The following is a 27,536-nucleotide window of genomic DNA, read 5'->3' as shown; positions in this document are numbered from 1 at the left end:
TCCAGATTCGATTTTTTCAGTTTTCGCTATCGGAATTCATATACACCGTTGAATCAATATAAAAAACATAGTTTATCAAAGTTTCGGACAAATACGTCCGCGGCCAAAGATACGAATTCCATTTTACAATATTGTAAAATAAGGCTTAACTTAAATAAAATAAAATATATTTTTTGTAAATATTTTTTAAATAATTTATTTGTGCCATTAAAAAAATAGTCTAAATACAACATTCCAATAATTTATATTAATTTATTAATTAAATGATCTTATAAAATGTTAATTAATGTATTATAAATAATAATAAACAATATGTAATTATTAATAAATTATTTATTTTGAAAATTATTTTTATTTTATTTTATTTATCAATGAAACTAAAATACCAAAAAAAAAAAAGTTTAAGTTCAGGTATTCCTATCGATATAAGAGAGAACGCGATATCTTAGAGCGAAAAAAAAGTTCTCTAAATAGTTGATAGTTGTATTACTTTTAAAGTTGTTAGTAAGTCTGTCAACGCTACAACGAATACTATCATATATTGCTCATTTGTGTAAAAGTGTAGTAAGTATCTCATATTCACAGCACATAGAGTAAATTAAACAACGTTACCACAATTTACTCCTGGATTAGACTGAATATTCGTCAAAAAGTAATTTTTGTTTATCGTTTTTTCGTAAACTATACGGTCAATTACATCCTATTTTGGTTTAAAGCATCTCTTGTATTTTGTTAAAATATATCCCCTTCAGAACCCACAATAAAAACAAGTGAAAACAAACAAGTGAAAACAAACAATTGGCTGAGTTAATTGTTGAAATACCATGCATAGACAGTGTTTATTACTCTATCACATTACACATACATACATGTCACACATACATAACTTATATGCCCATATAATACATACTATACAATTTTACGCCTAATTTTCACCCTCACGGGTAAACAGTGATGTTAACGAAAAAATGTTTCAAACAAAAGTTGGTTATTTTTTTATAAGAAACATTTTTTAAATTTAAACTTTTGTTCTATCTCTAACGGTTTACAAGATTGGTCCTACGAACCCAAGACCCAATTGACCTATGTTGCTCATTTACGAACTCGACCTCACTTTTTGCCCGCTATAAAAATTTCAGCTTTATATCTTTTTTCGTTTTTGAGTTATCGTGTTGACAGACAGACGGACAGACAACCGAAAATGGACTAATTAGGTGATTTTATGAACACCTATACCAAAATTTTGTTCATAGCATCAATATTTTTAAGCGTGACAAACTTGGGACTAAACTTAGGATACCTTGTATATTACAAATATGCATGGTATAATAATTAGCTAGATTTATACAATTATTATTAATTAGCTAGACCAATTTCGATTGTTTTAGGCAACTCTCTTCAGTAGCATTACTTAAAACCCTTAAAAATAAAAAATAATTACCAAAATAAGAAAAAATAAATCCAAATAAGATAAAATTAATGATAATAAACTATGTTGAACATATTTTATCTAATTTTTGCAGATAATTATTTTAATTATATAGCTGTTCAAAAAGTAATTATTACATCATTCAAAAAATAAGATAACAACGTTGTTTGTTATAAATATGTATCCATATTATCGTCATATTCAATATTGACCTCGAGGTCTTTTACATTTAAATAATAATACCTAAATAATGTATCAGACATAACCATAATATACTTGTTAGTAAATCAGTGAAAGTATTCAAGTAAGGAGCAATAAAAATAAATTATGTCTTTAAAAACAATATACACGAATTTATTGAAAAAAACACTTAAAAATAGTAATGTATTTAGTGTCCAAAAATGTGGATATGCTTCACAATATTATCCAATTGACGAACATATTTTTGGATTAACAGAAGATCAGCAACAGGTGAGTGAATTTGCATTTTTTTTTGTCTACTGTTTACTGTTTTGTTTGGTCAGTGAATAGAGATAAATTACACTCCCTTCTCTTCAAGTTGGGCGTGCTCTTTTGCTAATAAAGACAGCGTTCATAAATAGCAGTATATGCTACCTAATATAAATTCATTAGTACTCCACTGGTCAACAAAATTTGATTTTTTTTTGCCACCTTGATGCGATAAACATTTCTAACAGTTTTTGAGGGTGCAGAATTCGAATTCAGAATTTCTCTAATACATAAGGATTTCGAAATATTTTAACTGAAATAGGGAAAATTTCGTTTTTTGGTTATATTCGAAATTCCGTAGCACCATTTAGTTCTTTTATTATATGAAAAATTAAAAGATAAATAAAATTGAAAGATATCCTTTTCCTTCCCTCTTCCTTTAAAATACTTTTTGAATCATTCCGTTATCCTTTTTGCTCTTCGAGAAATATGTGACATTTATTATAGTTAAAATACTTATAGATTATATTACTACTAATATAAATATTTATATATAATTAAATTAATTCTATACTTATATATTTATATATTACCTACTCTATTTCTTGGAAAAAGATTTTGGAAAAGCTCAAAATGGCTTTTAAGGGGGAATTAATGGTATTTTCTGATAGCGTTTTTCGTGAGAAACCGGTGAATTATGACCTCGAAGTTTTTTCATGTTAAGGGACGAATTTCTCGAAAACATGACGTGCTGAAGTAATTTTGCGCTCAGATTCATATTAAGCATGTCAAAAACTTTTCAAAAAGTAAAGTCATTCTTCTGTGGCAAAATTTGTGTTGACCAGTTTTATCAACGATGTCATTATCTTACTGGACAATTGGACAGCATACAGCTTCTTAGTAAGTGACAAGTGTTTGGTCTTTAATATATCACCGCAGAAATATATCTTTTGATTTATTGGCCAGAATCCGAACCCCAGAGTTTTTTGGCTATTGTATTATCATAAGTTGATTTGTTTAGACTTGTGGTTGAAATTATTTGTACCTTATTTTCAACTTTGATGATTAATTTTGTTATATTTTTATGAATGTAGACAAAAAAATAAGAATAAATTTTTTCGATATCTGCCTTGGTTTTCAAAATATCGAAAGCTAAACAACTAAACAAAATTTTCAATTTTCGATATTTTGAAAATTACTCCAGATATCGAAAAATTATATTCTTACTTTTCTTCTTATATTGTCAAGTTACAACATAATTCACCATCAAAATTGAAAATATATATTTTTAAATTTATATCCCCACTGCCGTGACTATACATCCTTAATTAGTCGGACACAACGGATTTTTTTTGTTTTCAGTAATTCATTGTAAATTTCCACCGACTTGTTTTGGAGAAATCTATGAGAACATTTCATCCATGTACCAATTTCCCATAAGACCAATTTTAATTTTTCCAACTTTTGAAGTCATTTATTTATTTAAAAAATCTGGCAAATCCCTCCCGCCTAAAATTTTCAGAATTGATTTAGACTCAGTTCAATTTCATATAAAAAAAAATCATCCCTTTTATCCAAAATACATCTTCAATTTGAAATAAAGAAAAAAACGATGTACTTATAGGCAAATCTCTACATAGATCAAATAATTCTATGGCTTGGTATTTCGAAAAACTCAGCTTCAACTCTTGTTGAGTTGAAGCTGAAACTCTCTTAGTAAAATCATTTGACTACTAAAAGCATGTCTTGTGTCTCGGTTTTATACATCGCATTCAAAAAATTTTCTTTTTTCAGTTTAGAGAAACAGTTTTTAATTTTGCTCAGAAAGAATTAGCTCCACATGCTCAAACTATTGATCGTGAAAATAATTTTAAACTTTTACGAGAATTTTGGAAAAAATTGGGTGACCTAGGAGTTTTGGGTAAGTTATGACAGTAAAAAACAGCTTAGGAAATTATTATAATTCCTCAAATTGTTGTAGGTATGACAGTATCTAGCAAATATGGCGGATCGGACAGTGGATACTTAGATCATGTAATCGCTCAAGAAGAATTATCACGGGCTTCCGCATCGATTGGTTTAAGTTATGGTGCCCATTCAAATTTATGTGTTAATCAGCTACACCGGTTTGGAACGGAATCTCAAAAACAAAAATATTTGCCAAAAGTATGAATAAAATTTTATAAAACTTTACCAAATATAATTTTAAAAACAGAATTTACATTTCAGTTATGTTCTGGTGAATATATTGGTGCTTTAGCAATGTCTGAGCCTGGATCTGGATCTGACGTAGTTTCAATGAAAACAAAAGCCATTAAAGATGGCGACCATTACGTGTTGAATGGAAACAAATTCTGGATTACAAATGGTCCAGATGCTGATGTTATAATTGTAAGAAATTTTAACTTCAATTTGTTTTATAAGCAATGAATCATGTTTTTTTCTTGTCTTTAAAGGTTTATGCTCGAACGGACCCAAATGCAAAACTACCCCAACATGGTATATCAGCATTTATTGTAGAAACAAATTTGCCAGGATTTTCAACAGCACAAAAATTAGATAAATTGGGTATGCGTGGCTCTAACACTTGTGAATTAATATTTGAGAATTGTCGAGTACCCGCAGAAAATTTATTAGGGGAAGAAAATCGTGGTGTTTATGTATTGATGAGCGGTTTGGATTTGGAACGATTAGTGTTGTGCGGTGGACCTTTAGGAATTTTACAGGCTTGTTGTGATGTTGCATTTGATTATGCGCATACTCGAAAGCAATTTAATCAAACCATTGGAGAGTTTCAATTAATACAGGTAAAAAAAATTCGGAATAAATTGAAACATTTCATATATGTATATACTACAACAAAATTCTCGGCTACAAAAAACACCGGATAAATAAAATCTATATTGATAAATAAAAAAAAACACACATTTTTGTCATTGGCTAAAAATTGACGTTAAAGTGAAAAATCAAAAAAGCTTAGAACTTGCGTTCCACACAGAAAGAAGAACATCTTATACCAACATGAAATTCGATCTAAGTTTTCAAGTTCAAGTAAAACCTCCCTCTGAACTGACCAAACATTAGATGAACGCTTTAAATTTGAAAGTTGTTCTATATAAATACGAAAACATTGTTTGAAACATTCGTAAACCGAATAGTTTAGACAGTAATTGATACCAAAAATCTAGCTTTTTGTGCATTCAATTTGAAGAAAAATGATCATTTTAGAATAACAATAAACTTTTAAAGTATTTATTTAAAAATTTTTTTCGAAGAGTGCCTAGATTCCGCAGAAACAATTATACGAAATAAAAATTTTGATACGAAAAAACAATTTTGGGTAAAAATTTTCAGTTTGGTTTTGCCTAAACTGTACGGTTTGCGAAAAAATGTTTCGAACAAAAAATGTTACTTTTTTATTCAAAAACACATTCTAATTTAAAGTGTTCATCTATCGTTTATCAGTTACAGAGTAGAGTGAGCTTTTCATTGAGCTCGAAAACCTGTAAATTTATTTTTATTTTATAATAATATATTTTATCAAGATAAAAGTGATTTTTCGAGTTTCAAGAATATGTCAACTTAAAAAAATACCCTGTACTAATATTAGAAAATGCTTCTTACAAGTCATGCTTGCACCGATGTTGTAAAAGGTCGAATGTAATCGATTTTTCATTAATTTCGGTTACTCGCCCTTTAAATCCGGAAAGTTCTTGGAGAAATCAACTGCATTCAAATATTTCGAATACTTTTGTGCTAGATCGGCTACATTTATCTGCTATCTTATCCAACATGGGTTCATAAACCAACTTAGAATGTGTTTAAAAATTAACTTGGCGTTTTTAATTTTTGTTTTAAACACAATATATTATGATTTCCGGAGCAAGTGCACCAATTTGCCCCCTCCTAGATCCGGGGCTGAACTGTCTCTATCACTTGAATAGAAACTAAGATGAATATACCGTTAAATATGTTAAATCCCGAATCCAATTTAATAATTGTCTTATTTATAGGGTAAATTAGCTGACATGTACACAACATTAAGCGCATGTCGAAGTTATGTTTATAACGTAGCAAGAGCTTGCGATCGCAAACATGTAAATAGTAAAGACTGCGCTGGGGCATTATTATACTGCGCCGAGAAAACAACACAATGTGCCTTAGATGCAATACAAATATTAGGTGGTAATGGATATATTAATGATTATCCCACAGGACGGTTTTTACGAGATGCTAAGTTATATGAAATTGGTGCTGGAACATCAGAAATTAGAAGGCTAATAATTGGACGAGCATTAAATAAAGAATATAAATAAGTTATTTTTTAAATCTTGTTTTTATTTCATATTTTTAAAATATCACATTTAAAGAAATTTTTCATGGATGTGTACTAAACATAAATCGCTAACTACCCTTAGAAACTTTTATTTCATTGACAATTTTATTTTACCATATTTATTGTCGATTTGCCTTATGAAACATAAAATATGTAGACAAAAACTTTTGCTAGATGAATTTTTCATCCAGTTTTAACTTTAATACATCGTCTAGAAAATCGTTTGGTAATGATCGCAAAAATAATATATTTCATCGCTAAAAACATTATGTAACAAATCAAAATAGATGCTCCAATTACGACCAAAGCCACATCAATTAAATAAAATTGATACCATGCTAATTCTACACTTTGGGGTTGTAAATGCTTTGCACCTTTGTAACGAATTACATATTCAATCCAATAAATTGCTGTATCCATAGCGGATTGTGGACGATCTTGAAATAACTGTGATACAAGTTTCACGTTTTCTTTAAAACTACAAAAAACAATATTTTTAAATTTAAATTTCATTTTTCATTTCAGTTTCTTAATACATTTAGTATCCAATGGCCTAGCCACCAGTGTTTATTTTGATTCACGAAACAAAACTCCCGCTGCCTAAGTGGGTCCTTTATAAGGTAGTAATAGATCTAAGGCAATTTTAAATTTAGGGTTGAAATTATTGGTACCTTATTTTCAATTTTGATTATGAATTTTGTTATAACTTTATGAATGTAGATGAGAAATAAGAATATAATTTTTCGATATCATCCTTGGTTTTCAAAATATCCAAAGCTAAATAATAAAAGAAAATTTTCAACTTTCGATATTTTGAAAATTAAATCTTACTTTTCGTCATAAATTGTCAAGGTATAACATAACTCACCATCCGTGCTTATGCATCCTTAATTAATCGGACAGAAGGGTTTCTTTTGTTTATCAATAATTTATTAACGTTTTAACTTTAATTCAAATAAAGTTTTTTTTAAATTTCCGCCGACTAGTTTTAAAGAAATCTATGAAAACACTTCATCAACCTTTTACCATAAAAACAAAAATAAAATTCTTCTTTACTTTGGAAAAAGTAAAAGTAAATTTTAAATTGGAAAATGTACGCAAATTCTGGACTGTTTTCATTAATCGTGTATAAATTGATATTTATCAATTATTATCATTTCTTTTCTGGGGGTCCCCTATTGAAATTTATAAATGATCAGAATAAAAATCAATGGTGCAAACTTATCATTCATAAATCCCCTAGTTTTTTGCGTTATTTTTTTTTTGTCTCAATCGATTGACGATGAAGTATTTAGTGCTGCAGGAGAAGTATATATTATTTAGTTCGTATATCGAATATTTATAAGACGTTCCAGATCATTTCTTCTTGGAAAATTACGACTTCTTGGACTTCTTGGACTCGACCCGAGGAAATAAAAAATTTAATATCAGATCCAAAAAGGTTCGAACATCAATTGGATTTTATTTTCTCTTGTTTCGTGTGAAAATCAAGTTCAATTGAATGGTCGAGCCCTTCTGGATAAAAAAGTTCTAAACAAATTTCTAATTAAATGAAAAGTCAGGTCTTTAAGAGAGAAAAATTTTAATCTTTGTAAAAATCTTACCTAGAGTTATTTATAACTGTTTGAATTGTACTCAAAAGTTTCGATGTAGAAATTTCATGATATCGAATAACTTGAGCAATACCCAAACGTTGGTACGTAAAAGCATTTGAAGGTTGGTCATAAAACAATGGAATTGCAATCATTGGAACACCACAATATATTGCTTCTTGGGTCCCTAACGCTCCCCCATGGGTTATAAATAATTTTACATTTGGATGACACAACAATTCTTGTTGTGGTGTCCATGCCATGAAAATTATATTATCCGGAATAGAAACGTTGAATAAATTCCGATCACCTTTCCAAATAACTGTGTATGGTAATTGACGAAATGTTTCCATTAAAGCACGTTGTTTATCCAATTCGAAGGTCTCAGCACGAATCAATGAGCCCAAACAAAAATAAATAATATCATTTTTGGATTCGTTCAATACCTTTTCTAAACTCTGTTAAAAAATTGGATTATTATATGGTACAAAAAAATGTAACCGGACTTCGATACTTACATTAGGTAAGTTGTAATTTTGGGGTGATTTTAAATGTATACCACCAACTTCAATTACATTGGGTGGCGTTGGTCGAGCACCATTTAAGCTAAAATGTCCATTCACTAAGAGTAAGCTCATGTTATTCTGTAAATCGTATATTGATGGAGCATTAGCGCCAAATTTTTGATTAAATAATTTTTGAGCATGGTTATTTGCAGAAAAGTCATAGCTGAAATTATAACAATAATATTAATTCGTATATTACGTATTTAGACTTTTGAATTAAGGCGGCGCTATTTAAGAGTTTTATGTAAAAATATTTATCCGTAGTTTATCATCCACAATATTGAATATTTTATTTGGAAACCGCACGTTGCACAAACTTCAAATAAACAAGTTAGTACTGAATCGAAAATTTTCCAATGGATCTAGTACATCACAGTATCAAAAACGAGACAGACGTAAAACTATATTCGGGTAGAATTAGCTCAAAGAGAGGTTTAAATCAGCGAAATTGTAAACTCGAATTTATTGTTTAATTGATAGGTCATAACGTGTTATCCCATTGGAACGTGATTTCGTTGTCAAGAAACCTGCCACAAAAATATTTTGGAGAAAAAAAAACTATGCATCTGACGAAAAAATGTGATCTTGTGTAAAAAATGTGCTTTAAGAAGCCGACTCAAATTAGCTTTTGTAAGTTCTGAACAGTTCAGTAGTTTTTGTGTCGTTTTCTCAAGAATTAATAACTGGCGATCTAATCCATAAATTTGGCCAGAATTTTTATAGCGTCCAAGATCAGTAGTAAACTTTTTTAGAAACGTTGAAAAAACTAAAAAAAAAAAGGTTCCGAAAAATGACCATAAAAAGTTATTAGCACACGTAGGATAATTTTACAAAAAGCCTTTTCTTCTTCAAGAGTTACTATACAACTTACATAAATAGTATCAATTTCTTCTTAAGTTCCACTCACTTAGGCAAGCCATAGTTTAACGCATTTTATAAAATTATCCTACGTATGCTCACAACTTTTTATGGCCGTTTTTCAGGGCCTTTTTTGTGTTTTTTTTTTCAACATTTCTCAAAAAGTTTATAATTGATATTCTTATTAGCGTATATTTTGGTATTTTGCGTATTTTTTGCGTTTGGTGCTGCGCATATTGGGGGCTATAAAACCTATATTCTGGCTATTTGAAGTCTTTATTAGAATGCAAGCTATGAACTTCAAAAAAATGGCCAAAAACCAATCGGAGCTTACAAAAACTCATATGATTCGTCTTTTTAAATCACATTTTTTGACAATGTTTTTGATTGGTTTCTTATGACTAATGGAGCCGTGTCCAAACAAGTTTAAGTTCTGATATGCAAACTCTATCCGACTATTAGGTAATCTACTATATTAAAACTTTAGCAATAAAAGATAATAATAAAAGTGGCGTAATTTTATAAAAAAAGGACACTTCAACGATTTAAAGCAGGCATGGGCGAGCTATTTTAAGTCGAAGTCACCATTGTCCTAATTTAATTGTGTGTCATAAACTTTATTGTATGTCCCTTTATCTAAGACCGCATTGCTCATATAGGAGGAAACGAGACGGGTATACGAATCTTCTACCTATCTCAGTTTCTCTAATTGTAATGAGATAGGTAGATAAAAAAATGTTGTTTCTCTGTCTTATTCGTATTTTAGGTTGTTGCTGGTTAAGTTGTCACTGTCTTACTTGTATTTTAAGTGAGGAGTCCGAGGGACTTCTCTGAGTCACATTTGCCCACGTCTGATGTAAAGTGTTCCTTGAATTTTAATTAGTTTTTAACCGACTTCAAACAAAAACGGAGGAGGTTATCAATTCGACTGTATTTTTTTTTTTTTTTTTATGTTTGTTACCGCAGAACTTTTGACTGGGTGAACCGATTTTGATGATTCTTTATCTGTTTGAAAGCTGGTGCTTCTCGTTTGGTCCCATATCATTTTGGTCTAGTTCTAACAAAGGCATCCATGAGAAAATCATAAAAGTCTTAAATTTGCATTAAGTATGCACGACAAGAGGACGAATAACTCAATATCACTTCGATGATTCTTTTTTTAGTGAAAAATTAGTTAGTGTACTTCAGATTCACTAAAAATCACAAAATAAAAAAAACTTTTAACAAAAAGAAAACCGACTTCAAAAGAACAATTTTTCCAAAACAAATTAAAATGCACTAAAAAGTAAACAAATAATGATAATATAATGGAGTTAAAATTATTGTTATTTTTGGAGTCGGTGGCAGCCAAGGAAACAACTCTGAGAGAACAGTTTGCTACATTAGCTTGGCTGACACCGACTCCAAAAATAACAATAATTTTAACTCCATTATATTATCATTATTTGTTTACTTTTTAGTGCATTTTAATTTGTTTTGGAAAAATTGTTCTTTTGAAGTCGGTTTTCTTTTTGTTAAAAGTTTTTTTTATCAAAATGACATATACAATTGACATAAAAATATTACAAAGTTTTTGTATATGGAAATATTTTAAATTTTACTTTTCCATTAAAAAAATTACGAATTATAATTGATTACCTACTATATTTGAACTTTTTATGAAGTTGTTTACCATCAGCTTTAGTATTATCTTTTAATTTAACTTGAACCAAAAAAGAGAGAAATACTCATTTCAACTCATTTTCAGTTTTAGAAACTGAATTTTCGATTAATTACCCTATTGAAATCTTTTTGAAATTATTAATCGGTATGAATGAGAATAAAGTGGGAAAAGCTAATATTAATTTCGTTTATTTCCATTTATTCTATAAGAGTAATTAGGGAAGTGCTAATATAATATCTGAATCACACTGAATGTTTACTAATAAGTAAAACTTTAGTACCTAATTAAAAGGTAATAAAAATGACATGATTTGATAGAAAAGGGCACTGCAAGTGTGCCCTTGAATTTTAATTATTAGTTTTAAAATGACACACATAATGGGTTAAAAATGTTACAAAAATTTTTGAATATGTAAATATTTTAAATTATAGGTACTTTTCTATTAAAAAATTTATGCAATATAGTTAATTACCATTTTTGAAATATTTATGAAGTTTTTTACAATTAGCGAAATCTTTTCGAAGTTATTAATCAGTATGAATGAGTATAAAGTGGAAAAAAATAATATTAATTGCGTATATTTAACAATAAGGGTGCTGTCCCGCGGACTATATCATCAGACTTTTGTTATAAGGCGGTGCTAAGTGTTTTGAATAAATTAATTATCCATAGATTATCATCGGCAATATCGAATAGTTTATTTGGACTCAGCACATCGCGCAGTCGAAACCATGCCATTCATTAAGCAACGATTTGTCCAACCAAAACTTTCGTTTGCCTACCCTTGGATTATAAATCATATTTTGGATGTACAAACGTGAACAAATCGTTGTCAAACCAATGACATATGCATTTTATGCAAATTTGAATTTGGGGGTTCTAGTGTCATAATTTTTAATTGTGAATGTGTTCATAATTTTCAATTAGAGACTTGACAAACGAAAATTTTGGTTGGAAGAATGATAGACAAACGAATCCAATCAGTATTTTATGAAATTTCGCTTTTGGTACTCCTATTTTCACAAGGCTCGTATATTGGGATAAAATTATCGAAAAATGGGTATATTTTAAATTTTAAATTTTCATTTCAAATTATGGTTTATTGCCATGCCATATTTGATATATTTATGAAGTTTTTGTGAAAATTATAGAAATTTTTTTTGCTCGAAATGTTACGATATTCTTAAGAGAATCATCTTTTAATTTAATTTGGACCAAAAAATGATATACATTTATTTGAACGGATTTTCAGTGCTAGAAATTGAATTTTCGATTCAATAATAAAATCAAACCTAGATAAGTGAGAGTTCAAGGGAGCACTCATCTCTCATTCTTTTAGAGGTTTCTCACTAACCCGAGTTTCGCGCTAATGCAGGTACATGGATAGCGTTTCTCTCTTATAGAGGTACGCAGCAATAACAAGTCACAGCAAGTACGAATGTACTCCTGAATAACCTCCTAAATAATATAAATAAATAAAGCTCGACTGTCGCTTTTAGAGGTATAGATAAGTAGCAGTCTCACTTACGGAGGTCCGTGAGGGAAAAACGACTTCCTCTTACAGAGGTTTCTCTTTCTCGCTAATAAAGGTATTGGGAGCTTAAAATGACGGGTCCTGGCTATTCCTCTCACTTATAGAGTTATCTCACTTATCCAGTTCGCACTTACCCAGGCTTGACTGTATATTGAAATTTTTTCAAAATTATTAATCAATATGAAGGAGAATAAAGTTAAAAGAAAAAACATTGATTTCGACTTGTTCCCATTTATTCCGATTCCGATTTATTCCGAATTGGTCTACTCAAGAAGTGATCGCACAGGTACCTATAGATTTTAAAAAGAACAAATGAGGGTACAAGTCTTCATGTCTTTGCATTTGAGAATAAAATCAATACTGTTCCGATACTTTTGAAGTTGTGACATGGTTTAAAAAAATATTTTTAAAAAAACTAACTTAAATTTATGATGAAAATAATAAAAAGTATTCCACAATCGTTCCACAAAAGACATTCTTTGACCATTATACGTCAATAATATATCTGGTATATATGATGGTGTATTTGGATATCCAAAGCGATCTGCTGACCATGCAAGTGTTGGTGAAGTTATAACACCAATTACTGCAGGTATTTTTAATACATGAGCCAAAATGAGTAAACAATCACCTGACATAATATGGGTAATCATTAAATCATAGCGGTCTTGAGTATTTAATAAGTTCTCAATAACATCTGACTCCAATAGTAATTTATTACAAAGATTTTGACCAATTTGTCTAAATAAATAACCCATACCATAATGTATATTGGAAAATAAATTCATTATTGTAACGACATTGAAGGATAATATGGGTATTGTTCCATTTAGGCTGAAATCTTTATATCTGAAACAGAATAATACGTATAAAGATTTTTATATTTCATATAGGTACAAGCTATTCTAAATAATCCGGAGAGTGTTCAGAAAATCTATAGTTGATTTTGCGACTAAAATAGGTTGTTATAGACATAATTTACGTTTTCTGTCGATATCTAAGAAATTGCTAGTTTAATTCACGGAATCCGAGTTTTGCTGCGGAATCCGATGGCAAAATGAACACCATTTTTGTAACTACAATAAAAGGGTTCCATAAAACAGGTAGAAGATTCTCCAAATTAAATAATTTTCTGATTTACAATTATGGTTTTCTTAAAATTAAAAAAAAAAAAAACCACCATTTTTTGGAGTAAATTTACCCTTGTTCAAAAAAACGATTGGTTTTTGGTTTTTAAAACGTAGCTTCAAATAAAAAATCGTTTATTGTCTAGTTTTTATTATAACGAATCAAAAACCTTTTGATTTTTAAATTGAAAAAAATGCGTTTTAGTGCAGGCGATGGAAGTATTGAGTATGCAAAATGTGAGGGCCTAATTTCGTCAATTGATTTGACTTTTTCAAATTATTATTCCCGATCTTGCCTGAAACCATTTTGCTCCAATTTTTGTATATCCCTGCCATGTCAATCTTCAAATGTCAATTTTTTGAACCCAATAAAGCGAAATTCGATGAAAGTGCGTATATCGAATAATTTTGATCCAACAAACACAAAAATTAACAATTTAACCTTTAAGGTAGTAGTAATATGTACGCTAAAGGGACCAGATTTATGTAATTTTTGAATCAAAATTATTTCATAAAATAATTTTTATTCAAAACGGAGACAAAAAATTTTCCCAATTTCTTGCAATTTTCTTAAGGGTTTTAAAATTCAATAATACATTTATAGGATAATTTTCAAGTAAATACAAAAATCGAGTTCATTTAAGCTAGCAATGATATCACTTTTAATGCTATACGAAAAGCTTTTATGTCGGAGCAATTTTGGAATTGGATCATTTGTTTTTCATGCTTTTTATTCCATTATAATGTACTGGAACCATATAAGGTTCACTTAACTTCAAAATACGATAAATTCTCTAAATTAAATTTTTTCAAAAAATTGTCATAAATATTTACTCATTTACTGGTAATACAATAAACTTATGTCATATTTAAGCGGTTCTGAAACTGAAAAAAAAATTTTAAAAAAAAGGGTGATGGCTAGCTAATAATAAAATTAATCGAAATGCTGATCTCTCAAAATTTTTAACATATAAGTATAGACGATTTTCGCATCTTCTCGAACATTTCTCACATAAATAACACAAAGATAGTTAAAAACAAGTGAAATCAAACAATTGACTGAGTTAATTATTGAAATACCATGTATAGACAGTGTTGTTTACGAAAAAAAATTTCAAACAAAAGTTGTCGTAATTTTCTATAAGGAATAGTTTTTACATTTAAAATTTTGTTCTATCTATAACGGTTTACAAGATGGGTCCTACGGACCCAAGACCCATTTGACCTATATTGTTCATTTACAAACTCAACCTCACTTTTTATGTCCTGAGTACGCTGTAAAAATTCCAGGTTGTATCTTTTTTCGTTTTTGAGCTATCGTGTTCATAGACGGACGCGCAACCGGAAATGGACTAATTAGGTGATTTTATGAACTCCTATACCAAAATTTTGTTAGTAGCATCAATATTTTTAAGCGTTACAAACTTGAGACTAAAGTTAGTATACCTTGATATGTATTACATATACACATGGTATAATAATTTGCTCTCATTTTTAATTTTTCTGTAAAGCAAAATACAGACCTCTCAGATTCCAGTTAATTATTCGCAAAAAGATGAAAAAAAAAACGTACCTTTCAATAGTCGTATTTAATGGAAAATGTCCAATCACATCCACTGAATGTCCACGATAAGTTAATTCTTTCATTATCGCATGAAATATATTAAAATGGCTACGTCCTGGATGTGAAAAAACACCTAGAATACGTGCGGAATAACAATAATTAACCGAAAACAGGAATAAAATGGTATAAAAATAAAAACAATGAAATTTAAGCTTCATTTTGTGCTGCTAAATAAATTCTAATATTATGCATTGCAATGTGTGACTTTTAAAGAGCCATATGACAAGAGAGGTATTTCGATTATTTTCTAATTAAAGACAATTTAATTAGAAATTCATCGTTGATAAAAAAAAATTCGTAGGTCAGGAGCTGCGTTAGCTAAGCGAATCCTCTCAGAGATTGAAAATGTAACACATTTTTCTTAAAATCAAATATTATATTTTTAATTTTTCAAGAATTTTTATTTCGAAAACTAAAAATCACAAGTGAAAACAAACAATTGACTGAGTTAATTGTTGATATACCATGCATAGTCAGTGTTGATTTCTTTATCACATTACACATACAAACATGTGACACATACATAACTGATAATCAAGTATAGTACATATTATAAAATTTCCGCCTAATTGGCGCCATCACGGGTAAACAGTGAAGTTTACGAAAAAATATTTCAAACAAATTGTTTAATTTTTGATAAGGAACATTTTTTGATAAGGAACGGTTTACAAGATAGGTCCTACGGACCCAAGACCCAATTGACCTATTATGCTCATTTACGAACTTGACCTCACTTTTTACGTCCTGAGTACGCTGTAAAAATTTCAGCTCGATATCTTTTTTCGTTTTTGAGTTATCGTGTTCACAGACGGACGGACGGACGGACAACCGGAAATGGACTAATTAAGTGATTTTATGAACACCTATGACAAAATTTTTTTCCTAGCATCATTATTTTTAAGCGTTACAAACTTGATACCAAATTTTATTCAAATCGAACTGAAATTGCGACCGCAGAGGGGGTAAAGATACATGACCTCTATTAATGGAACCATCTGTAAATGAGATAGGTGTTTCTTTAAACCTGATATCTGAGACACTGTCATTTTTGGCATCTATTAGGTAGGATCGATGAACATTTGAAGAAATTTTTTCAAAATTCCATCATCAGTACAAAATCAATAGCTCCATTCCCTTCAGAAATTCGCTAATAAATATAAAATTTTGTAGCGAAATAATCGTACCTACTTCTATGTATTAATTTGTTAAAACAAGTGAATTTCCTAAAACTTTTAGAATCTATCTTTAATATACGAAAATTTTATTTCAATGTGCCTCAGATCTGAAGTATAATGGAACAAAGGCCGCAAAAAAAATGAAACAATTCATTAAAATGTAAATAATCTGCTTTTTTATCAATTATTCAGCAGAAATTATTCCAAATTAAATTATACCATATGATCCGAGCGATCTTCAGAAAAGAGTTTTTTTTTTTACAGATGTTGTTATTAAAAATTGTCTGAGCACTCAATGCGTTTCAATTAAAATTTCGTTGTGCTTGATTGTGCCTCATGAGCACTTTTGATATGAAACTTGGTTCGAATACAAGTGAAGTTATTTTAATTAAAAATTAAAAAATTATTTTAGATTACGAATTATTTCAAAGACCAATATTTTCAGCATATCATAAACAACATTCTCAAAAAAGAAAAAAATGACAACTACATTTAAATGACGGTCAATGAACTCGTATTAAAAATTAAAAAAATAATAATAAGAGCCTGCACCCTTTTCTGGGTATACGGCATTCCCCGAAGATATTCTTGTAATACAGACAACAAGTTCTTTCTAAGCATTTTTACCCGTTGTCAATCTCATCCCAAAGTTGTCCGAGTATTTTAAAAGAAATTACAACACCTTTTAAATTTTCTTCCTAAGTTTCTTTTGCCTTCCATCGGATACCAATTCCATTTTGTTTTCTTAGATGTATAAAAGCAACAGGCATTGCATTTTTGATCTTTTTCGTATTTCCTTAATTTGAATGCAATCTCTAATACGAATTTTGAACATATGTTGCTCCATTGTTATTTATTGCGTTTTAAGCTTGGCCCTATTTTTTGTGGCATTGCTCAATTTGGGCATTAATATAGTAAGACTGGTGTTATTGCAACACCAAAAATTTTAGATTTAATTGCAGCTATGCATCCACGTTCAATTTTTTTTGTTCGTTTGGCCTTTGAACTAGATTATTTGACCCAAATACACTGTTTCTTCTAAATATACAGAATTGTTGGTTGTCTATGGATATCTCGACTTTGTTACCATTTGTAATAATTAAACTCTTGCTGAGATTTTCTCACAGCCTTTGTAATTTCTTCCTTTAGCTCGTTCATTCTATCTTGCGTGTTAACATTATATGCAAAGATTATTAAGCCATCCGTGAATCAGGGACTCCTAAAAATCTCTTCGTTTATTTTAATCACTTTTTCCTCCCAATTGCACTTTCAGTGCAAAGTTGAAGATATCCGATCTAAGTGGATCATCTTGCTTAATTCCGCATTTTTGTTCAAACTCAGGGTGTTTTAGATCGGTTTGTACGTAAACCTCATACATAAATATTGCGGTTGTTTAATAAAATAAATAAATACCTACCTTTTTTATGTTTTTTAAAAAAATTTTATTAAATAATTTAAAAATTTTTAAATAATTTTTTTCGATATAATGGATAAAATGTGGTTCAAAGCAAATTAAAAAACGATTAGGTACTTTTTTAACAGCATACACCATTAAAAATGAAAATTTGTATAAATTTTTAATTCCCAATTGGTCTCGTGATAACTCTCATATAGAAGTAACATATTTTCTTCTTATCAAACATTTCCCTCTTTATTACTATTTAAAACAATTAAAATTAAACAAATTTTCTTCTAATTAATATGCATGCCAATTAAAATTATATAAACAATCATTATCACAAACATAAAATTGCAAAAATTTTTAAAAATATCGAATAATTAGGTAAGTAGGTTACAGGATAAGTCGAGTGTTAGTAAGAGTTGACTTCTCCTATTAGGTAGAGTAACTCTTACTAAAATATCAGTAACAGTTGATTGGAAATGTGTAAACACACTTTTACTAGGAATAGTTCACTATTTCTGCTGTGATTTAGTAAATGTTGAGGAAAGTAAATTAATTAACTTTTTAACTTCCCAGTGGGATAGTTATTGTGATGGGTCCCATTTTGGAAATAGAAAATTTAGACATATCTATACGTTTATATATGTATGTATGTATGTATGCATGTATGTATGTTCGGATTCAAGTTTCGTCTCGCATATCTCGAAAACAAATGATGATATTGACATGGGACCAGTTTCATTTAACGCATAATTATGTAACTTAGACCTGATAAGGTTTTGAGCAAAATCGGTCAAGCCGTTTATTTTACCGAATGAAAAATTGTATAATTGTCACTATTATCACTTATCATTTATATAGTCTTAACATCATGGGGAGTGCAGAGGACGAAGTCCCCGCTTGGGTGGCAAGGGGCGAAACCCCTGGGGGATGCAGGGGGAAAGGGGGCTGGGAGTCCACGGAAAAATGAAAAATAAAATTTTTACAAACAAAAATTATAAATACTAAAACATATTATATTTTCTTATCTTTTCCACTGGGAAGTTTGTCGTGTGGACCTTTCGGGTCGCACCTAGACCGCTTTTTAAGTGTTATAATTATGTTAGATTCATTGTTAGAAAAAATAAATACAACATCTACATTTCTATTCATTTTTTTATGGTAAGGATATACGGATACTATCGTGTGTTTAGTGTGAGTCTCACGTTAAATTAGCGTGAACAGAATAAAATCTAAATATTTTGAGGAATTATTAATAGTTTTTTTCTGTCATTGCATTCCTTTACTGGTCCATGGGATGGCCATGCCTTTTAGTTTTTATGGTGTCGAGATAGCACGGGTATGCGGGTTTTTTTGACTTTTTGATTAACCCTACGATTACGTTCATTCACTGATCCTCACAAAATCTGAGAAAAGCTAAAAAATTTAGATAATGGTTCACGCTAATCCTCTACTCCAAATTATGTTAACGTGAGACTTACACTAAACACACGATAGAGTCCGTATAACAACATCCTGCTTTTTATTATAGGTATACCACTAGTTCGATTTACATCTAGGCATATAAATATCACGAGTATGACAGAATACATGCGTTAAGCAATACATCTAAGTGAAAGGTATTATATACATGTATTACCCCAACTATCTGCAGGCACACAACAGAAGAACTGTTGTATAGCTTAAAAGACAGCGAAGCCACGATACAAGTCACTTTTGATATTTCATATAACATTTATAATACCTCTTACTTAGATGCATTACTTAACGCATGTACTCTGTCATACTCGTGATAGTTATATGCCTAGGTGTAAATCGAATCGTAAACTTTTTCATGTATATAAAATTAATAAAGGTTTTCCCTTTCTTATTTTATTTTATTTTACTTATTGGAGGATCAACTTTTGTTATTACAGATACATTAATTCAGGCCAACAAACATCGGTCAGCTTTTACCAAACCCATTCGATTTTTCGAATAAAAAGTTGTTTTTAGGATTCTATTTCAAATAATTAAAAATCATAATATTTAAAAGAATACTTTTAATTTTAATATTATTTTTATTCAAAATACATTATAAATTAAAAATTATCACAGTTTTTTTTATATTTTATTTTATTAAAAAATTTATTATATTATTTCAAATCGAGTATGCGTGGGCTTCGAAAATAAGTGTCAATAATTTTTGACTTCTTTCAAAAGCTCAACGTGCTCAAAACTCCATCTTTGTCTTATTGAAAATATTATTTATTTCATTTTCTTTGAGAACATCCACAAATTATGTCACACAAATTTTATGATTTTTTGACTTCCCCGTGTGATATCACATATTTTACAATTTTATATTTAAAAATAATTAAATTAAAACAGCAGTTTCAAAATTAATATAAAGTCGTGAAATTTCGCGTTTTAATATTTTAGATTTTGACATGTGCCCTTGTCACACTACATATCCTTTTCGTTGATTCCCTTTGCCTTTAACATGTGACGTAATTTATGTAAGGCCCCTTTTAAAAATAGGAAAGAAATTGGGTCAAATTATTGTACTCTCGATCAATCTATTTAACTGTTAAGAACCTTTATTAAACCCTTTGTGTAACTACAGCAAAAGGATATCATAAAAAAGGTAGAAGATTCTTTAACGTTTAAGGGAACTTTCTTTCTCATTTAGACTTACGAAAGAAAACAATACTCACATTTTGAAAACTCCAATACTTTCAACCCCTGCAATTATTTAAAGTTTTTTCCACAAAGCGCCGTTTTGCATAGAAACTGGTTCGAATCATACACAGGTATCGTTTCACGTATATGACTATAAATTTTTTCTACTTTTAATTTCTTCGAATTTCTATGATACTAAGAAGCAATTTCATGAAGATTTTAAAAAAAATTGATTTTTCTAAATTTTTATATAATGGCTTCTCTAGAACTTTTTTAATTGAAAATAAAATAATTCAAACCAGTCGCTTTCCTATTTTAAATGAACTAAAGAATATAATATGACAAAGCCTATGCTAGAGTACATAAATATAAAACAAATAGTGTAAATACTTACATAAATTGACTAAAAACGGCAATACCAACTTTTCATTGGCAGTTTATAATACTTTTTTGTTACATTTAAATTAAATCTAAAAAACTGAGTCCACATCAGACGCTTTTTAATATTCAATGTTTGTCTAGACCTAGAGTTTGCTTAGATATTCAATAATATTCCTTTTGCTACTCTCAAACACGTTATATAGCTGATTTTTCCACATTTACATTTAAATTTAACTTTATCTAGACGTGAAAAAATCAGGCATAATTCTTTTGATTTGTGACAGATTTTTGATTTCATTTACAAGTAAAATAAATTAAGGCAGTAAAATAAAAAGATTTAAAAAAAAAATCTTTTTTGAAGAGTTTTTGAATTGTTTATCCAATTTGAATTTTTACGCTACAGTTTCATGATTGTAATCTTAGCTTCTGACCTCTACTAAACACTGAATGGTGAATGGAATATAAAAATATAAATTCCTATCATAATGAGTGGTTTGTTTAACTCCTCTATTAGATGTATGAGATCATCAGTTTAAGAATGAGATTATTCTAAGAATTATTCGATTTTTTTAACAATTAACTGAGTTAATTGTTGAAATACCATTTATAGGCAGTGTTGATTACGCAATCGTTTGTTTTTGTACGTCATGTAAGTAAAGAAAGATAGGCACTCTTAGATATCCACAGTCGTGTATACATAACACGACTGTGGTGTCATAAATACATAACTGATATTCCCACAAAATGCATACTATATAATGTTCTAACCTAATTTGCGTCCTCACGGGTAAACAGTCGCGTAAATTGTTTCAAACAAAAGTTGTTTAATTTTTTATAAGGAACATTTTCTACATTTAAACGTTTGTTCAATCTCTACAAGATGAGTTCTACGAACCCAAAACCTTGATCTATGCTGCTCATTTACGAATTCAACAAGCCTTTTTACGTCCTTAGTACACTATTAAATTTTCAGCTTGATATATTTTCGTTTTTGATTTATCTTTTTTACAGACAGACAGACAACCGGAAAAGGACTCTATAGGTGATTTTATAAACATCTATACCAAAATTTTGATCGTAGCTTCAATATTTTTAAAAACTTGAGACTAAACTCAGTATACCTAGATATTTTTCATATATACATACTATAAAAACTAATGTAAAGACTCATTTTAAAATTTTTTGAGTCGTCATTGGCTTAAAATAAAACTACGAAAACAGATTTATACTGGACTCAAGCAAGTGTTGGAAAAATTGCTGTATATTAACAAACCATAGTAATTAACAACTGTAGGTATTTTTCAAATGTATGAATGAACTGTGTAATAAAAAATAATTCTTTTAGTGGTCTAGTCATTGCAAAGACCACTGCTTTTGAATAATTATGACTGTCATTTTACCTGCTTGACGTCATTAATGATTTTCCCAATGTATTGAACTTTTGAGACTATTTGCTGACGAAGGTATGAATACTTAGCATGAACTCTTCTTCGGTTAATAGTAAAGTAAGTTCGACAAGTATTCTACATTATTTAATACCATAAACTTCATTATAATAATCACGATTATAATTATCATGCCCAATCATTGAAGACTCAATTGAATCGCTATTACTGCTACCAAAGTTGTAATCACTATCAAATGATGTCATATTATTACTATACATGGAAGTCGTTGGCACCATATGATGTATTATTGGATGTGTTAAATCAATTTGTATATCCGAACTCTTTTTATCGCTGTAATTTACTGGATAATCTGTGTAAACCATATCTTTATAGGTTAGATTTAACTGTGAGATAATTTTATCTAATTCATGTTGATCTAGTGTTGCTGTAACCTTTGTTCCGTTACGACGTTCAATACTACGTTTCGAACGTGATAATAATGGTAATGTAAATTCACTTTCAGTTAATGGAGTTCCATCTGATCCAAATTCCTATAAACAAGATTTAAAAAATTAATTTTTTAATTTTCGAGACGAAAAGTTTAAACAAAAATTATTTTTGAAAACGTAATAAAAATATTGCATTTTTAAGTAAAAACAAATTTTTTATCTTACAAGACACTCAAGATCTTGAAAATTTTAATTTGAGTGCACCAAGCTTTTACAATTTACATATACGGGTTGTTCTTCAATTCATAGTACCTAGTATACTACTCGATTAAGCTAAATAAGACGAACGCAAAAGCTATTTACCAAATTTCGATCTGATGCGTACTTTCGAAGTAATTAAACAAATCAATTAAACAAAAAATCAATAAAGTTATCCAATTACAGAGCATTTAGATAAAGGAGGTACATCGTAAATTAGTATTAGTACAGATCATTTAGATATAGAAGGAGGAGTGACTTAAACGCAAATTTACTACCAAAAAAACAGTAAAATAATTTATTGTGGTAGTTTATATGAAATAAAACAAAAACAGTTTGCTGTCTTTATCGTCGCATTTAATTATCATATTATCTCACTTTCTTTGATTGTTATTATTACAAATAAGCCACCTCCTTTAATACAACAGGAACTTGAGGTGATTTAAGTTTCCAAAAAATGAGGACCGCATTTTTTCAATTTATTCTTGTTTAGAAACACTCAAACGTCAATTTTCGCAGCAAAGTAAAGCTTCTCCAAGTTAAGTTCTTTTCCACTTTAAGTGAAAAAGTATTTTTACTGTAATTTTTATTAAAAGCAAATGGTGCATCCATAATATGGTGGAAGAAATGGAAAGAGAAAGCAATATTTTATTTTCATTGGATTTATACTATACAAGCAAGCTCTATAATTTTTAGCTCTCTATTCCACCGAAAAATAATAAGTCAATTTTCAAGATTTGTATTTAACAGAGTTATTATATTTTTTAATATGAAAAATTATTACCAAACATTTGCCACTGATACAATATGATTTTTTATCACGAGATCCTCGGCTACAATCCGTACCAAATGGGAACCATCCTTCTTCTCCATTGACTAAATAAAATCGATGAGAAACATTTTCATCTTGGCATGCGACACGACAAGGTCGATCTGGATCTTCTACATTATTTTATTTAAAAAAAAAAAAATTAAATTTTTGTAACGAATTTCTTTATAAAAATTTTTTTATTACCTAATGCTGGTGAAATTTGCATCCCAAGGCCTGATAAACGACGGACACGTTCCTTATATTTGGTACAAACATTGGTTGCATATTGTAATGGGGTTTTTAAGCGTCCACAACTCTAAAAATTTCAAAACAGTTAAATATATAGTTCAAAATTTAAGTCTTGAAGTTTGAGTAACTTACCAATTTATCAGGCTGGCATAGTTGAATACTCGACTTCGTTGGTTTTCGTTTAATAATCACTAAACGTATTCCTGTACCGGGTGACATACAATTACTGTGACAACCACTAGCAATAGCCCATTGATTATCACTGTCACGACGCCTTGGGTTATTTTTCCATTTGCCTACAGTATTTACAGTCCCTCCCATTGAATTGTCCACACAAAGCTCTGGTAAATTTAAAAACATTGCTTTATTGTACTGTTGATCACAGACAAATTCCTCGCAACGCCCATTAATACAATACGAAGGTTTTCCGAAACGCCGTTGTCGATTTAAATGGCAAACAGTGCCATCTGGAAACGTCCACCCACGTGTTTTTGACCCACCTCCTCTTTTGTTGCACCAAACCATGCAAGCTTCTTCAGCTGTAACAAAAATTAAAGTCACGCATAATCTAAATAGTTGAATTTGAGTTAGTATTACAATCAGAACTTATTCGTTGCAATCCAGTTCCTAATAGATCACTGTCAACTTCCCGTGCACGGCCACATATTTGGTCAGCAAATTCTGTGATAGTCATACGTGGAACATTTAAACATTGCATGGCATTACACGCTTGATATTTCCTTTCGAAGCCATCACAATTCCGTCCGCCATTTTCTGGTATAGGATTAGAACATTCCCGTACCGATAAAATGATTCCAGTACTTCCAGCACGTAATCGCCCTTCCTCTCCGTACAAACATCCTGATGCACAATCGCTAATAACAGTCCACGGAGTCCAACCACCATGAATTGGTACACCACCTTTTGTGTAAATACGTAATTTTGCACTTCCTTTTCCAACGCATCGGCCACTTCGACACCACATATTTGGACTACACGAAGTTCCTTCTAAAGCAGGGTGTGATGTCCAAGTATATCGGTCGCGTTGGCAGTGCAAATCTCGACAAATATCATCTAGAGGTTGTTGTCGCGAGTGCCGACTACCACGTCCATATTTTAACATGCATTGTTGATCTGCATCGAATCGTTCCCCAGGAAGTGTGCCTTCGGCAGTGTGATCTAATTGGCCTGCTGTGCTCCCATGGTCTAATAAACAGCGAGATTGTGATGTTTCTAAAAATGTTTGTAAATATTTTCTACTGCATGGAGACCAAGTTATTTTCCCACTCCCTAATGTTGGGGACATTATAAAACTGCTTGGATCACAGTCGTTTTCAGCATGAGGTCCGTCATGTCTCATTCCTAAACTAAATAAAATAAAGGATTAAATGCATTCTACAATGACAAGTAAAATTGAAACTTCATAAACGCAGAACTATGCAGAAAATTTGGTATTTAATGAATTTGTTTCTAGCAATACTACAAAATTTGTCCAAAATTTTAGGTTTATTATAAAAATGCCGAAATTGGGTACCTTTTAGGTGTTAATTAAGTACCAAAGTCAGAAATTAAGTGCTCTGTAACATACACCGCAACTTAATACTCAAAGTTACGATGTTGGTATTATGTGATGCTAGCAACGCAATGAAAATAACAATAAAATAATGAATGTTAAGGAATCACAATTAGGTGCTTATTAAGTACTACGCGATCAGGATCATGAAATTTGCCAAAAGCGTCCGATTTTTGAACGCAAAGGCTGAAAAATTGAGAACCCATTCAACTTCATTATAGTCGAGAAACTTGATCCAACCAACTAGTAATTAAAACAATACAGAAAATAAAGAAAACCGTTCGGTAGTTTTTCATAAAGTACTTAATTAGCACTTTATTTTGATTGTTTATGGTATAGTTTACGAGCATTTTAAGACTTTATTGTATATTGTTTATTTTTTCTCTCAAATCAGGTATCCCGAATTTTTTTCCGCTTATTTATTATTGTTTTCATCTTAATTTCTTGCAAGCACCTAATTAACACTTAATTTCCAGGCTACGTTTATATCTGATTAATTCGTCTTAGTTTTAGAGAGACCTGATTTTTAAATACGTTGTTTTGCTAAATTGAGGCTTTCGTTTCTTAACTAGACCATTTAACGATCCTGACCGTTTAGCACTTACTAAGCACCTAATATAGTGTTTCCTTAACATTCATAATGCTAGCAACAAAAGTTTGACCTTGAGTAATTTTGACATTTTTTAAATGCAATTTCCGTACTTTGCGTCGCTGGCGTAGCAGAGCTCAAAATTTTACTAAAAATACATAGTTGTACGTTTAAGAGAAATACGAATTTTAAATTAATTTCTATATTTACTTGTGGCCGATTTCATGTGCAACGACATAAACACTTTCAAAATGGCGACCTTCATTTACAGTACAACTGCTTGTAGTTGTACACATACCAGCTACTGGTGCTAAACCTGAAAATAATAATAATATTTAAACTCCTGCTAAGTCATTTAAGTTTTATTTTATTTATTTATTTATTCTTTGAGAAATTTAACTTACCCACAACTTGTGTACTTATTTTTCCATGTTTACTGACCACATACAAATCTAATCCAGTTAAAATTAGTGCATGATCCCAGTGTGTTGGATCAGAATCTTGTGGTGGATTTAAGGATTGCTGCCATAAACAAAAACTGCTTAAAAATCGATCAATATCATGAGGGCGTTGCAAGCCATTAGGTTCTTCATGTAATATTTCTAAACGTTTTAGTAAGAAGTTTACAGGACGGCCCAATGATTCGTCATGATATAATAACTGGACCTAACAATAGATTGTAGAAAATGAGAATATCACTTTTACATTCGACAATTTTTCGGAAAAAATGTATTTACCGCATTTATCATCGCCAATACAAATCGTATCAATTCCCGTTCAGTATCAGTAGGATAATTTGCTTTCATATGTTGATACAAATCATGATCTACAAATATTGCAGTTTCAACGTGAACTGGAACACCTGGTGCTAAATTCATAATTGCTCTACGTTGACGATATTTTTTTGATTCGTATTTTTTTCGTTTATGTTTTTTCCATAATTTTTGCTGATGTATTGGATAAAACATGTTATCATGAAATGTTGAATTACGTCGTGTTATGATATGAGGAATTTCTGTTAGATCCATAGTTGATGTTTTACGAAATCGTTGAGGTAATGGATGTATGACGTAATATGTGTCATCATTGTTATTTGATCCAATTATCCCACGCTAAAAAACGATACACTATATTATGTATACTTAAAAAAGATTTGGGAAGATCTCTCAAAAATCACTAAATGGTTAACTATGGAAAAATGTCTGGAAAATGTTTTTGAATCAATTTGGATGGAATTCACTGCCTTCGATTAGTAGGACACAAAAACTACAAAAATTTGAATAAGATTTTCGTACTTTTTGGTTGGAAAAATTTATTTATAGTTTATTCTTAATGTTTTTTGAGGATCTTGAAGTTTTTTCGACGAAGGAAGTAAGAGTTCACATACTAGAGCATGGTATAGTGTATAGCATATATAGTAT

General features: G+C 30.0%; 3 protein-coding genes across 3 annotated transcripts; 1 reads left to right on the top strand and 2 right to left on the bottom strand.

Annotated features, from left to right (window-relative positions):
* Nucleotides 1-1,697: 1,697 nt before the first annotated feature.
* LOC123299931 (isovaleryl-CoA dehydrogenase, mitochondrial) lies at nt 1,698-6,208 on the top strand. The gene is made up of 6 exons (XM_044882353.1): nt 1,698-1,900; nt 3,674-3,800; nt 3,861-4,045; nt 4,109-4,270; nt 4,336-4,686; nt 5,893-6,208. Exons 1-6 carry the CDS (start codon nt 1,757-1,759, stop codon nt 6,193-6,195), a joined length of 1,272 nt encoding a protein of 423 aa, XP_044738288.1. The 5' UTR covers nt 1,698-1,756; the 3' UTR covers nt 6,196-6,208.
* A 190-nt stretch (nt 6,209-6,398) lies between these two features.
* On the bottom strand, nt 6,399-15,337 carry LOC123301252 (UDP-glycosyltransferase UGT5-like). Its single transcript, XM_044883987.1, has 5 exons — nt 15,129-15,337; nt 12,849-13,277; nt 8,326-8,536; nt 7,820-8,265; nt 6,399-6,693 (listed from the first exon to the last, which is right to left on the bottom strand). The coding sequence occupies exons 1-5, from the start codon at nt 15,335-15,337 to the stop codon at nt 6,399-6,401; spliced, it is 1,590 nt and encodes a 529-aa protein (XP_044739922.1).
* Nucleotides 15,338-22,326: 6,989 nt separating this feature from the next.
* LOC123301251 (A disintegrin and metalloproteinase with thrombospondin motifs adt-1-like) lies at nt 22,327-27,158 on the bottom strand. Its single transcript, XM_044883985.1, has 8 exons — nt 26,853-27,158; nt 26,520-26,781; nt 26,326-26,431; nt 24,551-25,320; nt 24,086-24,492; nt 23,909-24,020; nt 23,678-23,835; nt 22,327-22,737 (listed from the first exon to the last, which is right to left on the bottom strand). Exons 1-8 carry the CDS (start codon nt 27,141-27,143, stop codon nt 22,327-22,329), a joined length of 2,517 nt encoding a protein of 838 aa, XP_044739920.1. The 5' UTR covers nt 27,144-27,158.
* Between the last annotated feature and the right edge of the window lie 378 nt (nt 27,159-27,536).

The sequence above is a fragment of the Chrysoperla carnea genome, chromosome 5 (assembly GCF_905475395.1).
Source record: "Chrysoperla carnea chromosome 5, inChrCarn1.1, whole genome shotgun sequence".
Taxonomy (NCBI): Eukaryota; Metazoa; Arthropoda; class Insecta; order Neuroptera; family Chrysopidae; genus Chrysoperla; species Chrysoperla carnea.
This window is presented reverse-complemented; position numbering and strand designations above follow the sequence as displayed.